This window comes from Suncus etruscus, chromosome 1, assembly GCF_024139225.1.
Source record: "Suncus etruscus isolate mSunEtr1 chromosome 1, mSunEtr1.pri.cur, whole genome shotgun sequence".
In the NCBI taxonomy this organism is placed as follows: domain Eukaryota; kingdom Metazoa; phylum Chordata; class Mammalia; order Eulipotyphla; family Soricidae; genus Suncus; species Suncus etruscus.
In genome coordinates, this window is record NC_064848.1 from 86622463 (window position 1) to 86636358 (window position 13896).

A 13896-nucleotide genomic window follows, 5' to 3' on the forward strand; every position below is an offset into this window, starting at 1 on the left:
CAGAAGTCATGTAATTCACTTTTGTTGTGTGGATGGTATAACACAAATGTACTAATACCTACTTGTATTGTTTGTAGAAACACAAAAGTGAAGCTAAGACTTCCATCTTTTTTCTGAAAAAGTTCTTCATATCTCATGTACCAACAGTTCTGAATTGTTCTTGATTGGTGTGGGGAACCCACACAGTGTTCCTCCTTTTCTTTATTAGTCCATCATAGTCCCCACTTAATACTCATTTTTTTATGTTTTTCAATCGAAAAATGTTTCCAAAGTGGCTTTTATGCATTTAATGATATTTAATTACAGACCTTTTATCCAGTTTTTGTCACTGTTGTAAATATATGAAAATTAATTATTGTAACCATTTTAGCAATCTGTTGTGATGTTCAGAGTTTAAATTGGTCCCAGATTAATAAAAAAAATACTTTCTTGTCCTTGCTTTCTTTGTTGTGCTCATTAAATGTATGCATTTAATTCATACTTGTGCATGGTTTTTGTGTTCTCATGCATATGAGAACCATGCTATAGGATTGATAGCCAAATTGAAGATTAAAAAAGGTGATGTTGACAAAGATGATAACCTTGATACATTACATGTGGTTTTCTAACCTATATATTTATGTGACTTCCTTTCTCTGCAGGGCAAACAAGATGAGATGTTAGCAGCTCATAACTTAAATGGAAAAGAGAATTGTAATGAATCGGAGGCAAGTTAAATGAATGAAAAGATGCAAAGTATATTTAAAAATACACAAATACTCATATTTTTGCTCATAACATACTCTGTATTAATTTATACATATATAGCATAAGCATTTCACATAATTTTAGTTATATGTGCAATTCTATTGAAGCCATTTTATTCAGCCCCTACTATATTAGCACAATAACATCTAAAATATTTCAGCAATATTTTATCACATTTGTACAGAGCTGCCAGAATACTCTGTTTTCCGTGTTTGTAAACAAAAATAGAAACATCACTACATAAACACTGTGATTGAAAAAATACCTTCTCTTCAAAACCTCCCTTATACTCAGCAAAGGAGACTTAAACTACTTTAGTATCCAAAATTCATTTTCTCTGGAGAAATATAATTTTCTTTGGGTGCACTAAATATTTAACCATAACAAATTAATTATTTTTCTTTCCAAAACTAAATCACTTCTGAAAGGCAGGGGTACAATGTGACAAAGATGAGACTTGGGATTTGGAGAGTTTCACTGTACCTCTTCATTTAGCATATGAACTAAATAATATTAACTGATTACTATTGCAAATTCACATTAACTTTTGGTGCCAGTAATGATACTGGTTTATGCAGGCTTTTTTTTTCTTCAGATTTATACTGTGTAAGTTAAGAGAGATGTGGGAATATCCAATTGAATTTTAATGTCAAACGATTTTAAATGAATTGATATATAGTCAAAGTTGGAACAGTTATGTATTTTTAATCTCTATTTTGCTAATAGCAGCAAACAAGAGATCAACTACGAACTGATTTCTAATTAGCTCTACGAATCTTTCTGGTAAAGTCTAAGGTCTTGTTAAGCTTGGAAGCTAGGTGAAGGCAGTTAATGGACTTATTTGGAGTCTTTTAATTACCAGTCTTAAGCAAATATATCTTTTACTGTTAGATAGCACCCAAGGGCAAGAGGTAATTTGCTTTATAAACCTTGGACTGATTTATTTTATAAATCCTGGAGCCTAGGAAAGTAGAAAACTCTCTTCAAAGAGAGTATTCTCTTTCTTAAGGAACTATTATTTTGGCAGTTTTATGAAAAATTTAGTAATGGATTTTTTATGACCTCCGAACTTTTAAGTGTCAACGACCAAAGGACGTTCTACGCAAAGTCCAAACCCTTAGAACACTGGGACCTGCCCAATGAACAGGATTATTCACAGCCAACTCAAACACACATTAGTAAACTAAGAAACAAATTGGTCCACCGAATATTTCAAAGCAAATAGTCTTTTTTACCCACAGCATTACATCTTTCTGCCAAAGGTAGTTTCTTTCCTGTACCTACTTAGTCATCTCTATATTAGAAAGCTACTTTTCCTTGCAGAGGTCATGGAATTCACTTTTGTTGTGTAGATGGTAAAACATCTGAGTTAAAGTCAGAATTTTAAATTTTAAAAATAATTAAAAAACAGATGCATAGCCCAATACAGAAATATCCTAATTCAAAGTCTAGAGTTAAAAAGAAAATACTGACAGCAATTTTAATTTTTAAAAGGTATAAATGGCTCAAGATTAACAAGGAGCACCCTGTATCTTAATTTAATTAATTTCATTGTGTTTTTCTTGGACACCTTGCTTGCATTACTATAACATCAGCATCTCAGTACTGGATGAAAGATGGAGTTCACAAGTGTGGCAGTGGGAGACTCCATTCCTAGACTGTCTCCCACAGCAATAGTACCAAGTATAACTTTCTTCAGGTTTACTATGGACACATTTGCTTAATAATTCTTCACAAATGGTATGTTAAGCTCCTAGAAGGATGTGGGGGTCACTTGAAACACATGGTCTGTCCTTCCAGGAAATGACGGCTCAGTGATCACAATGTAATTGTTGTCACATTCAAGCAGATGTCTCTTGCTCAGCACCCTCCGAAGTTATGCCCTCAGCACCCTCTTCACCTAGGTTGGCAGGCTCATTCTTTGGCTCCCGGTGGCAGATGTAAACAGGGATATCAATTGCTTCTGCTGCTGCTGCTCTGGCTGCAGCTCTTGCAGCAGAGACTGGAGCATTGCCAGGAAAGCGCCGAGGGCTGGTGCTTCCCCAGAGGTAGCCCCAGTTGGCATGGAATTGGGCCCATTGACGCTTCAAGGTGGTTTGGACCTGGAAGAGAAAGAGAGATTTGTTTTTATATAATTGTCAGAAATGATCAAGTCAACTTTATGAATATGATTCTTGGAGCTTATCAGAGGTGTGGAAGGAAAATGAGTTATTGTTCTATCTAAAGGAATCTAAAGTATATACTCTACTATTGAGTACATATAAAGTGTCTTCATATTTTGTGAACAATTTGCAATATGCAGATAGAATTAATTGCCAGTTACCATGGACAGAGTTTTAGGTTCTTCTGAGCAGTGGTGCCGAACATTTTGGAAAATGAAAAGAAAGCACTTTCTTTTTTCTGTTTTTTTTTTGTTTTGTTTTGTTTTTTTGGGCCACACCCGTCCGTGCTCAGGGGTTACTCCTGGCTGTCTGCTCAGAAGTAGCTCCTGGCAGGCACGGGGGACCATATGGGACACAGGGATTCGAACCAACCAGGTCCTGGATTGGCTGCTTGCAAGGCAAACACCACTGTGCTATCTCTCCGGGCCCAAGAAAGCACTTTCAATGAGGTCATTCATGCGAATGTGTTTTCAAGTGCAAGTGTTTATTGAAGATACACAAGTAGTTTAGAATCTTTATTTTTCCATCAAATACTTCATTCTTCATGTGACTTTCCAAGCACATGCCATGCTTCCCTGTTTGATTTCAGAGCTTAGTTTTGTAATCTGTTCTGCAGGGATAGCTACGGAATTCAAAAGCAACTAGACTGATTTTTTTTTTCCAGAAAGAGTGGCATAAAATTCAAAACAGAAGATACTTGAGATTGAGATAATCATTTTGCATTAATCTCTATTCTGTTCATCTCTAACCTGATTGAGTTAAACTTTAGAAAAAAAACCAGAAGAAATATTTTGCATTTTCTGCACAAAGGAATTACATATCTAGAATCTAGTAAATAATTTGCTTCCTGTTTCTCTTTTGGACTTTGTGTTTGGAATTCTTTACAATTATCTTTCTGTTGGAACTCACTGAGAGTTTATGAGCCTCATTTTTACTCTAGTGTCAATTAAATATGGGCCCTTAAGTGCCAGGTTTTAATCTAGGAACTATCAGATGCCATGTAGATATTAAAAAATATAGGTCTTCAGGGCACAGGAGAAGCAATGTCTCTAAACAAAAGTAATGAGTCATTTCCATGGGATCAGAATCTCTCAAATAACATTGACCTTATAGCTAAAACTTGTGCAGACATACAGAGGTATCCAAGGTAGAGGGTTTTTAAGTTTAAGTTTAGAATGAATTTGTGAAAGTGACCAATAGAAAAAAATTTTTTTTACCTCACCTTTTCAAAATGATTCCATTGAAATAATGTTCATATAAATGTAGTACCCAGTCCAACATGAAGCTAAACAAGTTTGGAATATATTTTGTTTGTTTCTTTGTTTTGTTTTTGGGTCACACCTGGTGGTGCTCAGGGGTTACTCCTGGCTCTGCACATGAAATAGCTTCTGGTAGGCTTGGGTGACCATATGAAATGCTGGGATTCAAACCACTGTCTATCCTAGGTCACTGCGTGTAAAGCAAATGCCCTACCACTTTACTATTTCTATGGCCCCAAGTTTGGAGTATATTTTAATTAAAATATTATTGCATAATTAATATGTTTTTATTATTTCCAAATTTATAATTTATCCTTTGTGTGGAGATGGCAATGTCATTTTATTTTGAAACCACACATGTAAGAATAGGCCCTATGCAACATGTAAAAGACATCAATAATTACAGTTTAATAAGAGCAATTATCTCCTACAATATCACAGGTTGAGCCTATTGCTGTTTTGATCACAAGAATAGAGGCATTGAATCTGCTTGAGAAAAACATTATTCTCCCCAAATGTTAGAAGGTGCCAATGTTATGAATAAGTATAGCATACAAAGTTCTCAATGACATTAATTCATCATTTGTTATAAAGGCAAATGACACAAATCACTTCACACATTTCTCTAGTTATATCCATTTATTTATTGTCAATTTTGAAAAATAGAGTTCTAGTCTGAAGATTTAATTATCATACCTAACTCTATTATTAACCACTTGTATAAGGAAGGCATATTTGTAAAAATAAAAATTAATAAATAAATGGAAAAAAGAGTAAACATGTTAGAATCTTCATGTTTTAATGCTTCTGTTTTCTTGCTAAATTCATTATATGCATCTATAATTGTACTGCTAAATACAAGGTTTGTACTTATAAAAAAGATCGTAAAGATCTATTTTTCACTCCCTCAATTTATAGAACCACAAATCAATACACTTGCTACAATAGGAATTTAAAACCCTTGATTTAAAAGTATGTCTACTTATAATTCATTTGAATTTCTTTTTTATTAATTTCTGAATTTAAGCACCATAGTTACAAACATGTACATAGTTGGGTTTCAGTCATAAAATGTACACCCCACCATCATCAGTGCAATTTTCCTGCCACAAATGTCCCTCATTTCCCTCCCACCACACCCCTACTTGTTTTTGACAGACATTCTATTTCTCTCTCAACTATCATTGTCATGGTAGTTAATGAAGTGATTTTCTGACTCCTACTGTAATTCTCCAAATTTCTTCCTTGCATTACTATCTTATGAGAAAAGAGTCAATTCCATATTGATAAATATAGATAATAAATAAAAGTAAATTTTTATTATTATTGTATAACTTATAATTATCTAGTCACCTGGATTTCTACTAAAACTAATGTTCAGTCAAGCAAAGTCCCATCACAATTCTATTTCAAGTGAATCTGGAAGGAATTTCCAGCATGGATGAGTCATCTGCTTACATTTAATGTTTATGACAATATATTCACAGAAGGGCCAACTGATACCCAGGTGCTTAAAAAATCGGGCAGCTGGATATTACTTTTAATACAGGATAAAGTTTCTATGTTATTAGATATGTCACAACTGGATTGTCTCCAGTAGAAGATTTTTAATTAAAACAGAGATGTTTTCTTTGTTTCTAAAAGCATATATGTTACACTGTACCTTTTCTAAAAGCAGGATCTTATTTTAAATGAAGATGTTTTCTTTATTTTAATATTTTATATTATATTTATATAATATTTATTTATATTATCACATATTTTTATATTTTATATTTTAGAGAGAACATATTGATGTAAACCCAAAATACTCAGCTGTTGGGAGAACATCTGATTTTGTTTTCAACACCAAATAAAATATCATCGTTAAGACAAAATATTGAGAAAGGCATGTACGATTCTTATGCCTTCTAGGTTTCCCTCTCCTAAATGTAATTCTTATATTTCCCCTATATTTATATTATTTTAAGTGAAAATATTTTGTATGTAACTAAAACAATGTAAAATATAACATATGCAGTTACAGAAATTGTTAAAAATTAATATGCTGACCAATGTCTCATTTATTTATACTATCATTAATAAAAGGGAAGAATTACTTTTTGCTGTGGTTTTTGGGACACACCCAGTAATGCTCAAGGTTTATTTCTGGCTCTGTTCTCAGGAATCACTCCTGGCAGTGATCAAGGGACTGGAGCACCAAGGAATAAAACTTGTAAGGCAAGCAACCTACCCACTATTCTATTGCTCTGCAAAGACACACTTCTAGTTAGCAATAGAAAGATGTCTTTTTATTTTGATTACCACAGGTTTCTAAAAATCACAAACCTTTAGCAACTGTGAGTACACAATATATTTTTCTCAAATGAAGAAATGGGTAAATGGATTAAAGAAGGAATGAGAAATATCAATGAAAAGGGAAGACACAAGCAGCATAATCTTGCCATGCTGGAGTTTAAAAATAATAACATGCCACATAGAATCAATATATTATAGGTATTCACTACAGTTTAGTTGAATAAATGATTATATTAATATATTATAATATTTATTATATTAATAAAAGTTTACCTCGTGGTTGCAGAAGCAGTAAATGACCGCAACGAATAATCCCTAAAAAGAGGAGAGAAATTAAGTTGAAGTATTTTTGTGTTCATTTTGTTTGCTAATCATGATAAAGAGTGTCAGTACTGAAACAGTTTGTCATGGTTTGATGAAAAAAAACTACTACCACTTATATGCATGCTGTAATATAAGAATATTCCATTAGAAATGCTTTTCTTCCCTTTCTAGGACACTTACTGCATGGCTCAAAGAATATCTTTTGTCAATATGGTCAATTATTGTATTATCTATAAATATTTGGGGATGGAGGATTGGTCCTCATCTGGTGGAACTCCAGATTTATACCTAGCTCTGAGCTTGGGGATCACTCCTTTAGGGACCCTGGGTTCCACATGGCATATCAGACTATCAAATTCAGGTCAGTATCTTTTAATCCTTAAAATGGGTATTTTTTATTTGAATATGATGATTATAGTAGTTTGTAAACAAATTTTAAAGGATAAGAATACAGCTCTGTGGTAGAACATATAGATCACACTGTGTAGAATTGAGTTAAATCTCTGGAACCTCTTGCTACCAAAGTGAAGAAACTTCAATGGGAAAATATTGTATTTATTATTTATTTAAAGATGAGTTTTCTAGAGCAATTTTTCATAGTGTGAATATCATGGTATGTAGTTGTGGGATGACTGAGCTCTGTGTTATCCTGGTGACCTATCCTGTAGTTCCATCCCAGATTCAGTCTTTCTAATAAGAACATAATAAATAATAAGGTCTGGTTATTATTCAGAAATACCTTATATTCAAACTTTAATTATCTATAGAAGGTCATAGCAATCACATGGAGTATTTTAAAAAATAACTACCGGTAAATGAAAAAAATAAACCCCAAATATTATTTTAGGTCTAGTTAAAAATATTGACTTCCTTCTCATTCAGCTCCAACAGCAGAAAATAATGATATTTTGAAATGCATAATTGGGTTAGCAAACTCTGGTCTAAAAGGCTGTGGTAGACTCATCTCTACCTGAGAACTTTCAACAAATCTACCTTGATTTCAAAATAGCTAGAGCTGTGCCTACAATGGGACTTGGGGTCTGAGACAGAAAGAATATAAACAGGATAAACAAATGGGACTATATTAAGCTGAGAAACTTCTGCACCTCAAAGGAAATAGTGACTAGGATATAAAGGCCACCCACAGAATGGGAGAAACTATTAACTCAATACTCATCAGATAAGGGGGCTAACAACTAAGATATACAAAGTGACAGAACTAAAAAACAAAACAAAACTAACTCCCTCAAAATATGGGGAGAAGAAATGAACAGACACTTCTTCAAAGAAAAATACAGATGACAAATTGGCACATGGAATTCCTGATATCCTTCTGATAGAAGGAGAAATAGGCTTGCTGACTGAATAAGTTCATTACATCATATGCTTCATCGTTTATTATAAAGGAGTGTATAAAATTATTCTGAATGACAAGGATGAAAGCCACTGGAAGGAATAAAAAAAGCAACAGTAAGAAACTGCCTTATAGAATCTGATTTATACACTCTTGGATAAAATCCCTAAAATGACATTTTAATTCCCCAATTTCTCTAATCAATAAGAAGATTATGAAATAAAAAAATTGCAAACTGAATTCTCATTTAAGAGAAGTATAACAGTCAGCTCAGAGTTCAACAGACTTTCATACTAACATACAAACACATATTTGTTCTTTTTGTTTTCACAACACTAGTGACTATGTGGTCAGTAATCCAGGTTTGGAAACTTATTGGTATCTTTAACTTATTGGTCTTTAACAAAGCAAAAACAACTGTGACCCTCATGATATTGGAGAAAATAGGGGAAAGCTTTGAAGGACCCCAAGAGTTGAGCCTTTTTCCTCATCACTGTTTGATTGGTCAGTTCCTCCACCAAACATTTGTCCTAATAAGTACGTTATTCACAAAGCTAAATTTCTTCAGTTTTAAGATACCAAAAATGAGAAAGAACACAACAGGAAAGATTAGAACCATTTGTCTCTTGCTCAGACTAGCTAAGCAGATGTTTACACAGATAGATCTGGGTTCCTTACCTGGAAATGGATGAGAGAGTGCATCAGATAGTCATAAATCATCCCAAGGATCTTGTTGGAAGGTCTCCAGGGAAAGACAACAAACTGGGCTCCCAGCAGGGGCACCAGGATCAGAGTGGCCCTCACTGCCTTCAGGTATGTGTGTGATTCTGGCTCTTGGGATCGTCTCAGTTTGTTAACAAGCACCCTGACGATGTTGAGCAAAAAGAAGAAGTTGATCTGCAAAGAATGAGATTACCTCTAGGTTAATACCACTTAAGATAACCACTTTCTTTCATTCTTTTTCATCTAAGGTGATGACTAGATGTTACAGACATAGGATATGAGAGATAGTCTGGAAGATCATATCATTTGGTTATAGAATTGCAAATAATAAAAATATATTGAGACAATGAATGTAATGGATAGCCAAACACTGCTTTCAGGCCTTAATTAACATTTCCTCCCCCTATGTTTGAGATATTTTCATGAACATGAAACCTGTGTTAGACTCAACTTTTAAAAGTATGTTTACTATTTTTTTTGACATTTATGGCAATTATTTTTAAAACAAAACATATGATGTGATTTTATTCTAAGTAATTTACCAACTAGTTTGACATCTCTAGACCAGGACAAGTTGTAGAATAAATAATCATCAAATTACAAAGGAAATTTTTGTTTTGTCTTCCATTAGGCAGATTTCCCTCTTATCCAGCATTTTTTGTGGGGGCGAGGGCACAACCGGTTGCACTCCCATTACTCATGGCTCTGCCCTCAGAAATCACTCCTGGCAGGCTCAGGGAACCATATGGAATTCTGGGAATTGAACCCGAGTCCTCCTGGGGCAGCCTCGTGCAAGTACCACTGTACTACTGGTCCGGCCCTTAAATGACATGTTGTTGTTTTGTTTTGTTTTTTGCTTGTTTTTTTTTTTATTAAATCTTTATTTTGGCACCATGGTTACAAACTTGTTTGTAGTTGGTTTCAGTCATAAAAAATTACATACCTCTTCACCAGTGCAACCTGCCCACCACCAATGTCCCCGATTTTCCTCTTCCCCTACCCCTTGTTTGTCTTAGAGACAGGCATTTTATTTCTATTGTTCACCATTATTGTCTAAATGACATGTTTTAAAAAATAACTATTGATATGTTTAACTTTAAAATGGAAATTTTAAAGTTTACATTAGAGAAAGTTAGGTAAGTGTGTGTACTGACATAATTACTAACCCACACATGGAAAGAGCCTCACTCTGTCTCAAGTAGCTCAAGTAATAGTTTCAGCTGTATATAAATGGAATATTATATATGATATTATTTTTTTTGGTAAATTGAGCATAGGGTAATGATGACAAAAACTTGCAGATTTGTAATTAAATAAAAACTTTTCTTAAAACCATTATTTAGGAATTTTTGTCTGTAACTTAGAGAAGAATTTAGTTCTAGAATTGTTTCAAAGATATAGTTGCTTTTAACTTATACTCCCCACAGTGCTTAAAAATAAAAATGTGATGACTATCAAACCAAATCTTTCTTTTATGGATCATTATTAAATTCATTCTAAAGAATGATACATTTAACAATCTTCATGGAAGTCCTCACAAAGAGAATACTGTTGATAAATTTCAAAACCAATTCTTACCACCAAAGCAGCCATGACTGGGCCATGAATGATGTAAAGCAGATGGGTATCCACACTCAGCCAGCAGCTAAAAAAAAAGTAGAGAGGCACATCAATGCAAATAAATTTTACTTATAAATATAATATTTGAGCCTGAAAACTGCATAATACTTACTTGTCATTGAAATATAATGCCCGAGTAACAGCATGAATAGTGGTTGGCACCAATGGGAAGCCTAAAATGTAAAAAATATAAATCATACCTATGATCTTGGCAATAAGCTGAAACTATGGCTGCAAAGATAATGACAGTTTACTTCAAAAATCATAGGCAAGGGGCCAGAGCGATAGAACAGCAGTAAGGCATTTGCCTTTCACGTGGCCAACACAGGAGGGACTCTGGTTCTATTTCCTGCATCCCATATAGTCCCCCAAGCCTGCTAGAAGCAACATCTGAGCGCAGAGCCAGGAGTAACCCCTGAGCACCATCAGGTGTGACCCCAAAACAAACAACAAGAACAAAAAAGTCAGAGGCAAATTTAAGGTTCCTGTTAAATTTCTCTGATAGTCTCCCACAAATTACCTTTAGTGAAATTGGGTAAAAATACTGTTAGAATATCACATTTTATTAAAAATTTAATTGAGAGCATCCAGAAAATTAAAGCCTCTCTGAAATTTCCCAGTATGTTGGAACATGATATATATTATTATAATGACCATATACAAAAATACAATTAAAACTACTGAGCAGGATTTTATTTCATTGTGTGTGTATTTCCATGCCTTATGGAGAGAAGCTGGGTCACCAAGCACAGAAGATCTTTGGACAGCACAGTGTAATGTTAACCAAATATTTTGGAAAGCATTTTCACAGTACATTTTCCTATTTTTTTGTTTGCTTTTCTTCCTTTTTATATATGTTGATGCTATTTTCATGTAATAAGAAAGAACATCTTGAGTAGCAAGTGCATATACATTTTGCTCACAGAAACTATTAAGACATTTTAAATCTGGTTCTCTGATCTCATTTAAAGTGTTGGTAAAACAAAACAATGCGCACACACAAAAATAAATGATATTGAAATTAAAAACAAAATAATGAACTGGCAGTTCATCCAGTTACAGTGCATATTATAGAATTGAAGTACAATGTACAATAACACATATTAGTTTATAGTATACTGTATGATAATGATTTTATGCTTGTATATGTTGTAAAATCATCACCATAGTAACTAGTAAATATCCATAATTTGGTATTGTTAACACTTTATTTTCTAATTTTTTATGAGAACTCTTAAGATCAACAATCTTAAGAGGTTTCAATATATTCAGCATTATTCAGAATAATATATATTCAGTATATTTTAGTATATTCAGGTTATAGTATTATTGTTTATGTATATTTTTGTTTGTTTTTGGGCCACAACCATTGACGCTCAGGGGTTACTCATGGCTATGCGCTCAGAAACCACTTCTGGCTTGGTGGACCATATGGGACACAGGAGGATCGAACCATGGTTCGTCCTAGGCTAACGCTTGCAAGGTCTTACCTCTAGCGCCACTGCTCTGGCCCTTTGTTTATGTATATTATGTATAAATGTCCAGGTAATACTTGCAAATATTCATTTTGAGTTTAAAATATAATTAGAGTCAAATTGTGAGTTGTGCGAAAACTTTTCTGCAGATGTATAATAGACAATTATTTACTTGTTTGAGGAATTTGTAGAATTTAAAAAATTATTATTAGATTGATAATTGTGTTTCAGAAGTGAAGTAGAACTACCCACATCTATTTATTTTAGGTGACTTATAAGCAAAAATATATCTTTTTTTTGTTTGTTAGGCCACACTCAGGGATTACTCCTGGCTCTGCACTCAGAAATCACTTCTGGAAGGTTCGGGGAACCATAATAGGATAAAAGTATTTTTAGAATACTACTTAAATATAAGAGAGACTAAATATAAAATACATACACAAAACATAGAGATTTGTTCATACTACGGATATGGTATGGAAATATAAAACAAATCAGCTATGTCTTGAGAATATGGGTCGCCGGGCGAGGGAACCACGTTCCGTCCTAGGCTAGCATAAGGCAGACGCCTAACTACTTGTGCCACCGCTCCAGCCCCAGTGATACATTCTTTTAATAGGAGAAGTGTATGTTTTTTTTTTCTGGAGTTTTTTCTGGTACTTCCTGACTGTCTATTTTTTTCTCCTTCCACTGGACTTTGGAGTCCTCATAAACCTCATAACCCAACCTTCATGGGAAGAAGCTATAGCTTAAGCAAACTAACCATAGGATTCTAATAACTGTAATAAAGACTTCTAAATAAGACACTTAGGGAGGGAAACATGATCATAATTAGCAATCAGTGGACTGTACTTCCTGACCTTTCTCTGGAAGAGTCCTACTGATCAATGGAAGAAAGAAATGTCCTTGGAAAATATGGGAGAAATAGTGTACTCAAAATATGAAATTCTTTGCTCTTAGCAGGTAATAAATAAAACGGAAAAGAATCTAGATTCTCAATCATGTTATGACTGTTTTCCAATGTTCTAGATGGATTAATTTCCTGAAAATTCTGTCATATAATCATATTGCTCCTTTTCTTAATTGACCCCATTCAGTTGAGATTTTGATCAAGTTCTTTTGGAAACTGATCTCCCATCCACCCTGTGCATCCATAATTCCCAAAGACATAAGACACTTGTAAGGCCTAGAAGGAAGACTATAGATATACAATCAGTAGTAATGGTGACTTAAAATTCAACTGGTCAAAATACATACCCCAGCCCAGGAGGTAATACCACCTCATGTATTGTTTATCAGTGAACACAGCCACCACAATCAATGTGTGGAGATAAATCCCTTCACAGAGCATCCAGAAATAGTTGCAAGACATCATGTACTGGTGGAAAAAATGCAGAATCTTGCAGCTCAACTGTTGGAAAGAAATAATGATACTTAGTAGAAGACATTGGCAAGGATATAGCAGTGAGAGAGGGTAACTTAAAGATAATGGTGTCACTTTCAGCTTGTAAGGCAGTTTCTCTAAGAATCTATCAACATATTACACCTTCTATAGACATAGAAATAAAGAGATAGACATGGTATTAAATTATAAGAGCCAACTAAGGCAATGAAAAAGTAGTTCCTGAAGTGTTCTTTTCCCATTTCTTTCAGATGACTTATAAAGATAGACTATATTGGATCATTTTCCTGCAATGTGTGTGAAACTATAATTATTGATATCATGCAAAGATTTGTCATACACATTTTATGGCCCCTCTTCCAGAATCAATGAAGCAAATAAAACAGAAATTGTTAACACTGTTCACAGTCTGTTGGTGATATATCTTTGGCAGTAAAGAGAAGAGAACCAGGTGATAAATTTCTTACTAGACTTAAGAGCTATAATGAGCTCAACTGATGATAGTGATTTTGTTTTCATATGGTAGTTTTGT

General features: G+C 33.9%; 1 protein-coding gene across 1 annotated transcript in view; it reads right to left on the minus strand.

Annotated features, from left to right (window-relative positions):
• Positions 1-764: 764 nt before the first annotated feature.
• Positions 765-13896, minus strand: part of CALCR (calcitonin receptor) — a 70237-nt gene continuing 57105 nt past the window's right edge. Inside the window, exons 8-13 of the mRNA XM_049785253.1 lie at positions 13220-13373; positions 10600-10660; positions 10446-10512; positions 8823-9041; positions 6740-6781; positions 765-2849 (exon numbers count right to left, since the gene is read on the minus strand). Coding sequence (XP_049641210.1) covers positions 2589-2849; positions 6740-6781; positions 8823-9041; positions 10446-10512; positions 10600-10660; positions 13220-13373 — 804 coding nt within the window. The 3' untranslated portion in view covers positions 765-2588. The remainder of the gene's footprint in view (positions 2850-6739; positions 6782-8822; positions 9042-10445; positions 10513-10599; positions 10661-13219; positions 13374-13896) is intronic.